Raw genomic sequence first — 15,423 nt, 5'->3', positions numbered from 1 at the left:
GTTGTTGGATTAGGGGAGGGGTAGGAACCCAGATTATGATACCCTGGAATATTCTTTTGGTGGCCGATGATACTCACGAAAACCCCCCAACAATACCAGACCTCTAGCCCTTGAGTTCACCCTCTGACAACTGATGAAACTCTGAAGGTAACGAATTGGAGGATAATTCACTAGAATTTCCCACTGTCAAGGCTTATTAAAACCCTGGGGTAGGTGCATTGAAGTACCAAGGCATCTCAGAATATCGCCTCCAAAGTCTAACGATAACCTTAAGTGCTTCCATTTGGAAGGGTGTTAAAAAGGTTGCAAAGGAACACATCCAAACAAAGTGGTAAAATAATTTGTTGCTCTTCAAAGGCAAACTTTTTACTTCATTTGCACTCACAATTCTTCTGAACTGTGCTTAATGCTTTGGACATTTTAAAATAACTCATTAAAATGTAGAAAATTATTTCACCCTATTCACTGATAGTTAACATGCACATTCATTTTATATGTTGTTTTCCTGCCATGGTACAGAAGCTCAATTGCTAGAGCTTTAGAATAAACTATTCTAACTTATGGTACATTGTATTGCTACTCCAATCCACTTAGTTTAGAATTGGTTACAACTGTTGCTTAGAATAATCTACAACATGACTAATTGTCAACACTTGTACTATATAACCTCATATATACAGTTAAAAGCCTAAAATCAGATAAATCTGAATGACTCTCCCCTCTTTCCCCAGCACACACACAGATTTGAAGACCAGAGGAGTTCACAGGTTGCCAAAGAAATCAACTCTGTTCTCCAAAAATCAGTTTTGTGCAGTCCTTAGCAGCCAAGGCTCTAATATTACAATTTTCTCTAAAACTATATGATAAATTATTAAAACACTACTGGATGGCTGGAGACATTGTTTTTTCATCTCTAACAGAAAGATACTCATGACAGAAATTGAAGTTCAAATGTAATAATTACACGCAACATCAGACAAGTAGAGTTAAAAAATTATTGTAGATGTAAGAAGGTATCAAACAGGATAAGAACTGAAACATATCTGTAATAACTTATTTAAGTATTGGTACTTTACTTGAAGTATATGCTTCAAAACTGACAAAATGTTGTGTTTATGTCTACAGATAATAATTTCCTTCTTTTAAAAAAAAAGGTGTTAGCAATCAAACATCACAGTGATGCCCAGCCAGTTATAAACATGTACGTAGATATCCTTGCTAGAATATATCATTACCAATAACTTAACAGATGAAGGAAAAAATAATTTTCCTCCTCCTGCTATGTTATCATTAATGATAAACATTGAATTATTCATATCTAGCTGTAACACCTCACTGCAGTTATCACTCCATTCTTGACTATTCCAGTAGACAAGTTTTGTATTCATAAATTCACAACATACCTACAATACTATGAACACATATATTATCTGTATATTTGCAGAACGTAACAAATGAAATAGTGCTTAAGACAATGTGATGCAAATACATATTCATGTGTAGTGACTTAAGATTCTACACACCATGGTAAATGCAAATATTAAAATATTCTTGACTTTTTATCATTTAAAAATAACTATATATCATCCTAGCTATAGCTAAGTTAATGAGCACAAGGATATCTAACTTTTTATCATTTTAAAATAACTATATATCATCCTAGCTATAGCTAAGTTAACAAGCACAAGGACATATATTTTATTAAAAAGGGCAGAAAATCTAAAACCTAAAAAATGCCTCTTGAGGAATATGAAGTACAAATAACTTAAACAATACCTAGGAATTTATAAAAAATGGTTTCATGTAAAGAACATGATATGCAACTGTCATTCAATTACACAGGTAAAATGACTCCTCTAGTTAGTTTTCAGTGATTGAAGCACATCCAGACATGCCTTGTAACAGAAAATGTACTGATCCTGTCAAAAAAAAACAAAAAACAAAAAACAAAAAAAGTGGTTTAGCCCTATGACCCCTAAGAATGACTAACATCTAATTTCTCCTTACAATATCACCCCTGAATCACATCTTAACACCTGTGAATAAAGGAAGTGATTGCCAACAAAAGAAACTCTTGATTGTTAAACAAGTTCTCTTGCCAGCAACATAGGAAATGTATAGGGAACAGTATGGAGAATATGGATACTGATGTTAGGGTGGAAGGGGTTGAATCAAGGAGGAATATGTCTTTCACTTGCATAAGTAGTATCTTTTAAATTATTTATCCCAAATCCTAACTTAGGTAGAGCTTTATAAACATCACACAGACTGAAATTCTAACAGTAACAATTTTGTTGGAGAGAAATAACAAATTTTTTTTAGATCATTTTTTACTTTAAGGATGTCACAACAAAATGATAACAGTCTCTAATCTTTGTGGTGTACTTAATGCAACAAAGCTCTTCTATTTTCCAAGTTTTTTTTACAATTTGTCAAAAACTCTGATTAAAAAAACCATCAAATATGTGTTCTTACTTTGGTTTGAATCATGCCTTGCCTTTGCTCTCTCAGATTCCTGATAATTTTGTTAACATCAAACTGCAAAATGGAATGCACACAACATAATCAGATAGACATCAACATCCAGAGGATCACGATTGGATTTTGCTTAAGATGATCTCTCCATGGTTGGCAATTTCACATGCCCCATGGGGATTCAACAGGCAAATTGGCTACTTATAAACATGACATAGACTAGCTGCTTGTCTCAACTCACTCATTTTTATGATGTAATAAAACATACAAAAAAACTATGTTGACTCAACAAGAAATCATTTTTCCTTTGAAAAATCTATAGCCTACCAATAAATCCCTCTCCATGAGTCCCATGGCCACATCAATTGTAATGAGAGCACCAGTCCGACCTATTCCCGCACTACAGCATGGAAAAAGAAAAAAAATTAAACACTATTTTCTTGAACAATATTGCCATGGCTATTTTGTAAAAACATGAGCAATGGGTGGAGTCACATTGACTCTCCCCAGTAAGAGAACATTTTTCCTCACTACTAACTAGTAATGAAATGGAATACCAGAGTCCCCTTAATACTAAGACATTTTGGTATGATTGCTCAAGTGAGTATAGAGATAGGAGCATACTGATTGGTTGAGGGTTACATAATATCTCAATGTAATCACCCAGCACAAAGTGATTATAACACTGAAGCAATACTGGTACTTTTCAAGATACCATTAAAAAGTAATTCAATATTCAGTTGCTCCACACGTCATTGGAGTTATTTTACTAAAAACACCAGATCTTGAGGAATTTTTCAACATTTTTCCTTCTGCTTTAGAGAATGATTGTTGAGTAAGACTGAAGTAAATTCACCTGCAGTGAACAACAATTGGCCCTGGACCATCAGCAAGAAGTCGCATAAATCGAACAAACTCAACTAACTCCACAGCAGTCTGGAAGTAAACAAAAATATTTGCTCAATTCATAATACACATACATGTCAAAATTCCGCATTTCAAAGAACCCATAAAAAAAAAAGTGAATGTGCCCTTGATTTTTTTTTAATTTAAGTACATTACAGTTCCTTAGTAAGTGGTGCCATGCAAGGTGACAGCCAAAAAACTAGTAAGAGAGTACTTGCCCTCTGTCCCTCTGAGAAAACAACCCAGGTTTGCACTGAAGCCCTCATTTCTTTTGACAGAGTAAAATGGTAAAACTTTCAGTGTTATTTGCCTTGATTGATAAATAATTCATATTCATTGCTTTATAAATAAAAGGCATTTGTTTATTATGAAAACTGATTTAATAAACTACCTTTGGTACACCATGATCAGGCCATGTGGTAAAGTTAATGTGAGACACTGTTCTAGTTTCACCAGTCTATAGATTTTAAAAGACACAATCATATGTATTAGCAAAGTAACATACACTGTTATTAAGGTAGTGTTACAATCAATTACACAAATTTTATTCAATGTCTTTTATTACCAACTTACAGTGTATAGAAGAGGTACATAGAAGAAGTGCAAAGACCCTCAAATCGATTTTACCAAAGGTTGTGATATTAACATTTTTTCCAGCCTTGGTTGCCCCATTTTTAACCCGATTGCATTGCATTAACCCTTTAAACACTAAGAGTGACCAGCATCTAGTTTCTCCTTACAATAATACTGCTGAATTATTCATTTAAGATCATGAGAATAAAGAAAATGATCACCAACTAAATAAGCTATTGATTGTTAAACAAATTCTCCTTTCAGCACCTTAAGAAATGTATAGATAACAGTATGGAGAATATAAATACTGATGTTAGGGTGTAAATGGTTAAGATAACATTATACAACAAAGATTAAGTCACACAAACAAATCAAGAACTACTTTTAAAATTACTTCCAGTAAAAGGTTGTTTGTCAACTCTACCTGAAGGTTGTTGATTTCAAATTCTCTTTCAACAAATGAATCAAAATCCTCCTTTCTTTGAAGACTCACTGACATACTTCATTAAACAAAGACAAAATGGAAAATGTCAAAATTAAGCAACCAATTTCTGCAAGAGGAAGCTCTCTTTTCGTAGCCAGATGACCTCAGAACATTACGTGAAATGAATGTACAACTGCTGTCAGTAAGATAGTTGAAGATTAAAAGTTGGTATATTTCGAAATTCTCATCAAAAGCATGCTTGATAGTGTATTGAAATAGTCAGAGGAATCAACCAACTAAACAGTTCTTTATTGTTTAATAGTTAATGTATACACCAACCTTTCTCTGAAAACCAAAGGTTGATCCTCAGATTCAGGCCAATATCTGTGACACTTCACCTAAGGAAAAAACATTGTAGACATTCAAGCCTTTGGGTAATCCCTACAGGTAATAGACAGAGTAATAAATTGCATCATCTTGTGTATAAAATTTCAATTGTTGCTTGACACAAAAAAATAATAAACAGCGTGAAATTGTTTACCTTTCCTCCCTCTTGCTCTAGTGTTACCATTGCAATAACTATCACTTCCTGTTCCCAGATCATTTGCCAGAAATCTTCAGTAGTATTGGGGAGAGGACCCTAAAACAAAAACATGATTGAGTTCAGTCAAGTGAAATCTTTCACTAATGCAAAGACAATCACAATTCTACTCAAGGAATCTAACTGATCAGGAGGTTAGCTGCAACTATCATGTGATCAATGTAGGAGGCTAGGGCACTCTCCTTATCAGTCTATAAGAAATACATTCTTATCAATACCTGAGTGGCAATGTAGTGATAGATGTCATCACCAACTGGAATCTGAAATGTTCATGAAATACAAACAATTGAGTAAAACTGGAATAAAACTATAAATCAAGTGAGCACAGGGTATGGCCAAAGAAACACATAATTCCGTAAGTCAGCCACTAGCAGATAGTTCCATTTGGCGTTGGCACACAAAACATAAGACAAATAGTTTCAATGACAAACACTTCACCTTCACATAGCTGGCATTTATGTAATCATTGTCTCCATCTCCACTCAACTTAACTCTTGTCTTGTCAACTAGAGTTAAAAATAAATTAATATAGTTAGTACCCTGAACAAAAAGAAAGCAGGTTCTTAGGTCACAATTCTCATCATTATAAGTAGGGTGAAAAAAAGAGCACAGTCATGTAAAGCATTGATGACCACAGATTAATTACTTACAAGGCAGCACATTTCTGTATCTGTTCTTTTCCTTGTTTGCTGGTCTCTTCCCTGTATCACATCCATCTGTTTGCTTTATCTCTCTCAGTGCCTACAACATTAGCAGAGGAAATTTGCATCAAAGTATTCTGAACCATTTTCATACGAGTAAATTGGCATTTAGTTCTTACAAGAGAAACCAAAAGCCAACTTTGATGTACACACCTTAAACTCTTCTGCAGGAACATTTGAGTCTAGCTTTTCTTGTACAGTCCTAATAAGGTCATTGAGCTGATGTCCTGTGTAGCGACCATTTTCATTCACATCAATCAATGGTTCTGTTGCAGTGAGTGGCTCCTCTCTACTACAGCAAAACACACAAAATAAAATTAAAATTTAGTATTCATACTCTAAAGCACTCCAATGGAAGGATGTTGCTAGGAAACTAAACTAGTGAGAGGTGGGTCTGTCCAATCTTTATGCAAGTACACCACTGTATATCCACAATCTGGATTTGATCTCATAATGGTCAAGAGAGCAGACCTCAAACTAAAACTCTACATTAACTTGCCATCCTCTCTGAGGTCTATTCATTTTTCAGTTAACTGGTCTATTCATCAATTATCCAAAAACCTATCCTACAATTCTACCCTCCCATTGAAAAAGTACCACTCTATTCCTAATGGTGTATGCTGATGAGACCTTAATTTTACATGCAAATTAGGAAAGTAAATTCATTTGAGTCTTACCTGTCACGTCCACTAACTGTACCATTTACAACTGGTGTAGAATAGGAATTATTCCCTGAAAACTTTGGCAAAGATTCTACTCTTGGAGGTGGTTTGACTGGTGGCTCATCATCATCTGAGGGTAAAGGTGTGGTTGGGATTGGTGGTGGCACATCAGATGGTCTTCCTATCTCATCAAGAGAATTCACATTCCTAGGAATATCTTGATTGTCTGTTTTGTTACCATCGGCTGTCTCCTCTCCTAATGTGGCGTCAGGCTCATTCAACATGTTAATCATAAGCTGGCTGTTGTCTCTTAGCATGTCAAATACATCTTCATCATCAATGTCAATATCATCATCATCATCATCACTACTTTTGTCTCCATTACTATTTTCTTGAGCAAGTCCATTATTTGATAGTGAGCTGAGTTGTTTCACATCTGTATGATTAACTTCATGTGCATCACCAATGCTTGGTTTAGGTATGTTTCTCATATCATGAACTATATTGGTGTAGCCTGCTGGTGGACTAGATCCACTTTTGAAAAACTGTCGGGATTTTATAGAAACTGAATCTGGAGTTGCTTCATTATCACTGTAACCACTCTCCCACTGTGAGTCAAACTCACGTGGATCTATAGAGGGCAAAGACTCTGGGGGTGAAGGAGGAGGTTCAAGTGATGCAAGTAAGGATGATAAAACAGAATCCGTGTCTTGCTTTTGTAACCTAGGTCGTTCATGTTGGATTTGACTTGTGAAAGGTGATGATTTAACATTTGCTGCTGAGATGGCATTCAAAAGTTCAGTGACATCATCTTCATCTTGTATGTTAGTGGATCCACTGAGAGTCTGTAAAAGGGAGTCAAAACTCTGAATAATTGTTTAAGAATGCCATGTTTTGTTCTGACAATATTTAACTCTTACCCCATTACTTCTCAATAACACAATCAAAATTTTAAGTTGACATTTTATTTTAATGTTTATTGAAATTTAAAACAATTACTTTTTTATGTACTTAATAAAATAAGCTATTTAAACTGCCATGTTTTATTGAACATTGATATTGATAATTATCTAAATTCATAACTGTACTTCCTTTAAGTTTTTTTTTACATTGAAAAGCTGAAATTAATTTCAACTTTATGTGCTGATAGCAGAGCAAGTCAGCATTTGCTTTCATGTTTTGTTACTGTATAATTAACCCATACTATCCTTGAGATACTCAAATTGTAACTTTGGGGAAAAAGTATATTAACTAACAAATACAACATGCTAGGTTACTTCAAGCTCTCTTTCCCAAGTCATTAATCACAGATCCAAACCAAAGTTCCTCTTAGTAAGAAATTTATCAACCCTCTTCTTTTCCACTTTACAGCTCTAATTTTAGTACTTCTAATATTAAATCTAGAGCAATTTTTCTAGTATCTCTTTAAGTTATGTAAATTTTTTCTGACCATTTGCATTGATATTTCATTTAAATGATTATACAGTTTTTAGATATGAATTAAAGATGTAACAATTCAATTTATTCCATTTTAAACTCATTTTATGGTTAACAAATCCAAGTATTTCAGCCAGAGATAAACTGTTTACTCAGGCAACCCCGAGGTCAAATCATGTCTGGCTGGAGTATTACAAAAAAAAACCAAAATTAAAACTTACTGCAAAGAGAAGGGTAAGCATTTTAAATCTGTCCTCTGTAAAATCTTGTCTTAGTTAAGGAGAATCCCACTCTGACATGCAGTGAGAACATGAATGAAAATCAAGGGAATTTAACTGATAAATAAGGTTAGTTAAAACGAAAGATATCTTATAACAGGAAAAGGTGCAGCCCAGACTGATATCTGATTTAACTGTCATGCCCTTGGGGCATTTTATTCTTAAATCTGTTACCTTAGCACTGCAACAAATAATCACTCAGCCATCCTTGTAATATTCAAATTGCTAAACCTCAATTCATTTGAAGGCCAAATGTTAACAGACTGTGGTATATCATTAGGTTGTTTATCTAAAGAACATCTTTAAAGAAATCACTGAAAATGTAACTTAATACATGGCCGGGGGCATAAATGCTGCAATCAAGTTTTCAAAGAGAGAAACCAAATTTGGGGAAACTACGTCATATGCCTTCAGCCTTCAGCCTTCAGCCTTCAGCCCACAATTTTCAAGATCTGCTACTAATTAGTATTAATTTCCCAGCAAGATTAAGTGTATTATATCTTAAGCCTCAATATTTTTATTGCATTTATTTCAAGATGTGGCTTTAAAATCAGTGACCAGTTAAATAAAGAATTTATGGCTTGACCAAAAGTTTAGGAATTATTTAGGATCATTTTATGATTATTGACAGGATTATATCAACAGGAAGGTTTAAGTCGGATACAATGGTACACTTCTAATCAGGTAAGAGTACTTCTTTTACAAGATGATAAGGCAAAAAATAAATTTAAGATCATGGTGACTCAGTTCAAGGATTTTAAAATACCTTGTCCTTGTCCTCTAAGGTGATATCAAGGTCAACAGAGTGAGGTGCTCTTTCAAAAGGAGCTCTTGTGGCCTCTGATGATCCTAAGGATCCTTTTGGTGAAGACACAGAAGCATCTGCTCCATACAGTTTAGATGGTCTGTTAGATAGAAAAACAAAACAAAAACTGCTCAACAAATAACCAAATCTAGCTTCTTTATGTTTTATATTGACTTAATGGATATAACTTCCTAACAATATACCACCCATTAGCAAGGAAAGTGGTGTTTCACTTATTCATTGACTGGCTGGCTCAGAGTCCAGTTTCCGATCATTTTTCAGTTCACAGAAATTAATTCATTCTTTTTTACTAAACTGTACTCATTCAACACTGTGTTGTTAAAGGGGCAGATATTGACCTCTAATTCTGTAAAAATTGTTAATTACTTGTTGCTTTGAAAATGTCTTCCTTCCTTGTTCAACAGAATAAGCAGCCATATAATTTAAAAGTTTTATTTCATTCAAAGTTTGTAGTGCGTGTTCTCCAAATCCAAAAAAAAAATTTTTTTTATGAAGAGGTGCATACCTCCTAATTTCCAGTTCCACTGTTCCTGTAATTTTTCTTAACATACCAATGACCCTTGCATGACTGAGACCTTGAACATCTTCTCCATTGACCTGATTAAGATAAAATGAGTATCATAAAAAATTCTCTTAATACAAATTGCATAACATACAATCATACCTGCAAGATCTGATCACCAACTTTTAACCTGCCGTCACTCTCAGCAACACTTCCTGGGCTTATTGTCTTGATAAAAATTCCTTGGGCCTACAACACAATCATGACAACAAAACATTTCAATAGGTGACAAATCACTGGTCAAGAACACTTGAATACCAAAGTTATATCATTCACTCACATTTGAATTAAATGTTGGTGCAGCAACCAGACTAAAGCCAAATCCGCGTGGACCTTTATCAAGCTTCATGGTAAACTGCTCACCCTAGTATCAGGAAATATTAAAGGAAAAAAACTGAAATCTTAAAGATGCCACCATTGTGGGGTGGTTGAGGATTTAAGAAGTCTAGAGATCACTTTGTTCACTCTGCCACTGAATTGTGTTTTTCCTGTTTCAATTCCCCTGCTCTTTACTGGATTGTAACATGTTGAATGCTAACTAAAGCTGGAAATAAAGCTAGTAACCATATGTAGTATTCATAGGTCCTGAATTTTGTAATGTCTTTGAAACAGTTTAACAATTACAGCTAAATCAATTTGATTACTGACAAATTAAACCAAGATATACACATCATACATTGGTATTGCTGGAGTATACTAGTCACCAAAATTTCTTAGAAAAACACAAATGAACCCTTAAGAATTGCTCTCCTAAACGTACTTTCATACCAAATAAATTTTCAAATGTTTGAATACACTAACAGCTGACTATAACTGTGTCACAGCAACTGTACTGCAATGTGTCGGATGTATAGCCAGCTTGGCTGTTTTTTTTTGTGGGAGTTCTGAGCAATAAAATCACAATAGATATGGGGATGTGCTTACACGTGTTCTACAATACATCTTCAGTTCCACTGCAAAAAGCGACAAGAAGGAGTGCTACTTGTTTAAAGAGTAAACAGTTCTATCTGTCAATCAAACAACCAAAGCCAGAAAAATGGTCAAAGACACACCTTGGCCTCTTCATCATCATCATCAATCTCTTTTCTTTCACCATTTTCATCTCTGCTGTCATATGCATCATCACCTGAACCAGTCCTGTTCTCATCTGGGATATCAAGAGACTGTGTTGGGCTAAGGACTTCAGGGCTTGTCTGTTGATTCATGGAATATTTGGATTCAACTTGACAAGGTCTTCTTTCCACCAACAACCTAGCAACTGGTCTTGCTGCATCTAGATGCTGTCTAGCTGCCACAAAGCCGAGGCCATCTACTTTAGTGCCATTGATCTGAAAATGGATCCGAAGTAAATTAGATTTACAAATTGTGTAAAATCGATTAAGAGTGATAAAATCTAGTGAAAGTCCAATATTAACTGTGCTTTAACACTTATAATACTAAAAAAAAACCTATGACAATACATGCCTCTAATATTCTGTCTCCTCGTCGCAAACTCCCCTGAGTAGCTGCTGGCTCCCCTGGGACAACATCCTCAACATAAATCTTTTGGTCTTCACCCTCTCTAATCAACAGACCAATTCTACCTTGGGTTGTTCTTGTCAGATTGACAACTTCCACTGGGCCTGACTTAGTTGAGCCCACAAGCTGGAAAGCAAATAATTATTTATAAGCAATTTAATATCTTCGTTTTGCTCATGGTACAACTACCTATGTATCACTATCTCTGTGCATTTGGATGTAGATTGTTTGGGCTTTTGCAAGTCTAAGTCAAGTCAGACTTGTGGGCCCTCCCTTGGGAAATGAAATATTAGAAAAGCTCCCGGGTTTCAACTTGAATCTCTGTTGTATTTTCCCCATTCCCATGCTAAACAAAAGTTTGCATCATTCTGAATAAATTGGCTAATCTTCTCTGGCAAGAATCACACAAACTGACAATTGTTTCATACAAAAATCACCTGCCCTGCAGGTGATTATCAAGGAAGTTAAGTGCATCATCCATTCACTGAGCCATTATTCATATTCTCCACACCAGTCGCTGTACATTTTTTAAGGTGTACACAAGAAGAATTTGTTTGACAGTTAAGTGCTTCTTTTGTTGGTGATTTTTTCCTTTAATCTCATGACTTTAATGTTTATTTAAGTGGTGATATTGCAAAGAGAAGTCAGATGCTAGTCATTCTTCAGGGCCAAAGGGTTAACCTGGAAATCTTAACATGTACCAACATGGTTTAAGTGGATTGAGCCAAACTACAAAAAGCTAAAACTTTTTAAGTTAGGAAAGCAGCCATTTGAAGAGAGGAGCACAGCACATTCCATAGAAATACCTACAGGGGAAACAAGATATAGAGCAACAACCCTGTACTTTGGAACTCACCCCTGTTGGTCTTCTAAGCACTACAAGTTTAACATGCTGCTTCGTAGCTCGTAAAACATTGACAGCATCCATGTGCTTCATACTTGAAATATTGTTGTCATCCACCTTTGGAAGAAAAAAAAAGAACTCATGATCTTAATACCAGTACACCAAGGGCAGTTTATTAAAAATTTTTAGTCGTCACCATGCAGGGAAGAAAAATTTAAGGGACATGAAATGACTTTTTCAATGAATAAAGCTAACAAATGAATTAAAAGAAGCTATCAGCCAATTAAGGCATCCACTAATACAGAACCCCTTAGAGATCTCAATTTTTGCAAGGTAGTTGACACATGTTCAGATAGCTTTCTCTCATTAATTTTTAGACTGAACATGTGCTCCAAAATAGGTATGAAAGAGAAGAGTGGGGCAGCACTGGATCATCTGATGCCAAGCTTTGAAATAATCCCTCTAATCTTATTCTGTTAACTTACCACTGAATTTATTTTGTAAACTTGCTACTACATTCATCATCTCACAATCTAGTGTTTCCTTACCATCAGTATTTGATCTCCCTGACACAAACGGCCATCCTCTTTTGCAGGACCACCAACAATATCCCGCACAAAGCACCCGCCAACAGTGTCTGCTCCTCCTGACAGAGTGAAACCAAGCCCACCAGAACCTTTCACCAAATCTATGTATAATACCTGTTCGCGAATGAGAAGGATTTATAATATTTTAATTTAGAGAACTTGGTTGAAGGTTCTTTTTCTTTGCTTCATGCAAGAGATAGTTGTGTGATTCTCTAAGTACATCTCAGAAAATACTTATGGATCTATTTGCTCACCATAAAGTGATTCATGACATATCATAAATGGATCACATTACTACTTGGATGGTAAAGAAACCTTTCGCATTCATTTACATTTATTTACTTGATTGGTATGAAATAAACATTATTTCTCAGCAGATTTTTAAAATTTTGACCAATTCCAAGGAGATTTACTGAATAATAGTTATCAGTGGTACAGGAATTTGAACTGGACATGTGAAAAAAGGGGTAAGTTTCTAGAGAAACTGTGGTGCTGTGTTGTGGGAGAGTATAACAGGGTAATTTGGTGTTATCAACAAGTTATTAAACGTAAATTGGCCACTGCAAAGAGTTTCAAAGCTGACATTTTGAGCATTAGCCCTTTGTCAGAGCACATGATGAAGGGCTTATGTTCAAAACATCAGCTTTGAAACTCTTTACAGTGGCCAATTTACATTAACAACTAGGTTAATACTAGTAATTTAACCTGGATATGCAAAAGCCTTACATGCTGGAGGACTTACCATAAAGTTCACAGGAGTGAGAGAAGTAGAAATAAAGAGTGACTGAGTGATGAGAAGTGAATTTTGGGTTTTAACAATATTGGGTCTTACAAATTATGGGGATGTTCAAGGACAGACTCACAGGCACCATAGACTTAAAAATTGATCATGACTGACAGAAAAGAACATTGCAATACCTCTTCCTTAGGAGTCATGCTTGCAGATTTTTTTTCATCCTCAATTTTTGGTGCGGAAATTGTTGCTTCATCATTGTCTTTGTCAATAAGCTCTTCCACTTCATCCACATCAGACCCCTCAGACTCTGATGAAGACGGAATGGAAACCACTTCCTCCTGTAATGGTGGACCATCACTTACTACAGATGCTTTTACTGATTCTGCTACATTGGGCTGAACCTTTCCTTCCTCTTGAGATTCAATGATGGAAAGTTTCCCCATAAGTTCCTGTACATTTGCTACATCATATATAGAGCAATCAGCTGGGATAATGTCAATTGAAGATGTTCTCCGTGAGTCCTCCACATCACTTGACTCATCTTCAGCTAATGGTGCATCACCAAGGGAAGATACATCCCCATCTTCATCCTCTTCACTGTGATGGAAAGCCTCTTGTCTACTGATTTTGGGACTTTCTGTTGGTCTGACTGATATCACATTAGGAGGAGAATTTGTTGATACTAAAGTGTTGTGCACAGTCTTGACCTGAATGACTGGTTCAGAGCTTCTGTTAACAAGCTCAGGGCGATTGAATTCAGAGTGATCAGGGTACTTCACTGGTTCAGTGGCCATCAGACTAGACCTCAAACTGACAGGTGCCTCTGTGTTTGAGGACTCTTGTACCTTTACAATCTCTTCTTTAGGTGAATGCCGTCCTCTGGTTGATGAATCTGATGACCGTGTACTTAGCGACGGTGAATGATCACTTCTCAGCTTATTTTGGATGTCTGCAAGAATTTGGGCGGGGTCCACATCACTGGCATTGGACCCTGTTCTTTGTAAAAGAGATGGAGGGATTGAGGATGGGTCTCGCTTAACAAGAAGCTTTACTTCTTGGGGACCCATACGTATATGATTTATGGCTTCCTGATGGGTGACACCATGCATGTTATTTCCATTAACTTTGAGAACAATGTCGCCAATCTGAAGTTTGCCACAAGATGCCGCAGGTTGTCCTGGAAACATCTTCTTGATTCTGAGGAAACCTAAACAAGCAGGAAATGAAGTGTTCAAAAAGTCTGCAAACTTCCAAAGAAAACACACTTTTGAGAATTTAGAATTTTACATCATCAATTCTGTGTGGCATGTACATAAAAATTTACACTCACCACCATGCTCTTCCCCAGCTCCCTTTCCACCAACCAGGCTCAGCCCTAGGCCTCCCACACCTTTCACAAGCTCTACCATAAAAGGCTTATCGGAAGGTTGGGACCTTGCCTTTTTCCCAGAGGACTTTGGAATGTTGACTGCAACAGAGCGGTCCAAGACAAGTCTAGTTCTTTGAGGGGCCATTTTTATGGTCTCGACAGCCTGTTTGTGAGTGACTCCCACCAAGCTGATACCATTCACCTGCAAGATACGATCACCGATTTGCACCCTGCCATCCATATCAGCTGGGCCATTGGGAAGAAGAGACTTGATGTAGATTCCACCGAGCTTGACACTGGTATTTATTCCACCCTAATAGAAACAAAAATTTAAAATTCTTTGTAAGCAGAAGATTCAGCTAAGAGAGAAGCACAGCAACTGTTACCCCTTACAGTACAGCAACTGTTACCCCTTAACCCTTAAATTCGCACAAGTGACTAAGACAGAATTTCTCCTTGCAATATCAATACAATATCAAGCAGAAAAGTGACGAGAATAAAGAAAAATATCAATTAGGAGATAAGTTGATCCGATACAAAATTATCAATAATAACATCATTAGAATTGTTAGGTAGACAGTAAGGAGATTTACTGAATGAGGTATCTGATTGATAAGCCCGGTGGCTTCCTGGGTCTCCTCGCCTTCTAGCTATAACCACTGTAAATAAATATTTTGTATTTTGTAAATAAGGCAAATAAAGATGATGATAATTATAACTTCAACCTACTATAGATTTCCAACTAAATTAGTTAAGGGAATTAATCAAAGCACTAATCATATCAGTCCAAAGCTTTCTCTGCTCACTGATGATAGAAATTTAAACACTTACACTGACACTCAAACCTAGGCCTCCATCTCTCTTCTCTAATTCAACAACAAAAGCTTTTTCCTAAAATGAGGAAAATGGTAAAAGCAAATTAGA

The 15,423-nt window shown here is 35.9% G+C and overlaps 1 protein-coding gene across 3 annotated transcripts in view; it reads right to left on the bottom strand.

The window, feature by feature from the left end:
- Positions 1-332: 332 nt before the first annotated feature.
- Positions 333-15,423, bottom strand: part of LOC131796670 (tyrosine-protein phosphatase non-receptor type 13) — a 41,153-nt gene continuing 26,062 nt past the window's right edge. For 2 of the 3 annotated variants that reach the window (XM_059114273.2, XM_066164361.1), the window contains exons 32-55: positions 15,331-15,390; positions 14,461-14,812; positions 13,313-14,337; positions 12,356-12,508; positions 11,820-11,924; positions 10,910-11,089; positions 10,498-10,773; positions 9,726-9,809; positions 9,548-9,634; positions 9,389-9,480; positions 8,824-8,962; positions 6,358-7,187; positions 5,834-5,972; positions 5,630-5,720; positions 5,418-5,485; positions 5,198-5,239; positions 4,920-5,018; positions 4,718-4,776; positions 4,379-4,454; positions 3,773-3,838; positions 3,332-3,411; positions 2,803-2,875; positions 2,476-2,538; positions 333-1,919 (exon numbers count right to left, since the gene is read on the bottom strand). In XM_059114273.2, coding sequence (XP_058970256.2) covers positions 1,857-1,919; positions 2,476-2,538; positions 2,803-2,875; positions 3,332-3,411; positions 3,773-3,838; positions 4,379-4,454; positions 4,718-4,776; positions 4,920-5,018; positions 5,198-5,239; positions 5,418-5,485; positions 5,630-5,720; positions 5,834-5,972; positions 6,358-7,187; positions 8,824-8,962; positions 9,389-9,480; positions 9,548-9,634; positions 9,726-9,809; positions 10,498-10,773; positions 10,910-11,089; positions 11,820-11,924; positions 12,356-12,508; positions 13,313-14,337; positions 14,461-14,812; positions 15,331-15,390 — 4,302 coding nt within the window. In that variant the 3' untranslated portion in view covers positions 333-1,856. The remainder of the gene's footprint in view (positions 1,920-2,475; positions 2,539-2,802; positions 2,876-3,331; positions 3,412-3,772; positions 3,839-4,378; positions 4,455-4,717; positions 4,777-4,919; positions 5,019-5,197; positions 5,240-5,417; positions 5,486-5,629; positions 5,721-5,833; positions 5,973-6,357; positions 7,188-8,823; positions 8,963-9,388; positions 9,481-9,547; positions 9,635-9,725; positions 9,810-10,497; positions 10,774-10,909; positions 11,090-11,819; positions 11,925-12,355; positions 12,509-13,312; positions 14,338-14,460; positions 14,813-15,330; positions 15,391-15,423) is intronic. The other variant, XM_066164363.1, reaches the window with a different exon arrangement.

This window comes from Pocillopora verrucosa, chromosome 1, assembly GCF_036669915.1.
Source record: "Pocillopora verrucosa isolate sample1 chromosome 1, ASM3666991v2, whole genome shotgun sequence".
Lineage (NCBI taxonomy): Eukaryota > Metazoa > Cnidaria > Anthozoa > Scleractinia > Pocilloporidae > Pocillopora > Pocillopora verrucosa.
This window is presented reverse-complemented; position numbering and strand designations above follow the sequence as displayed.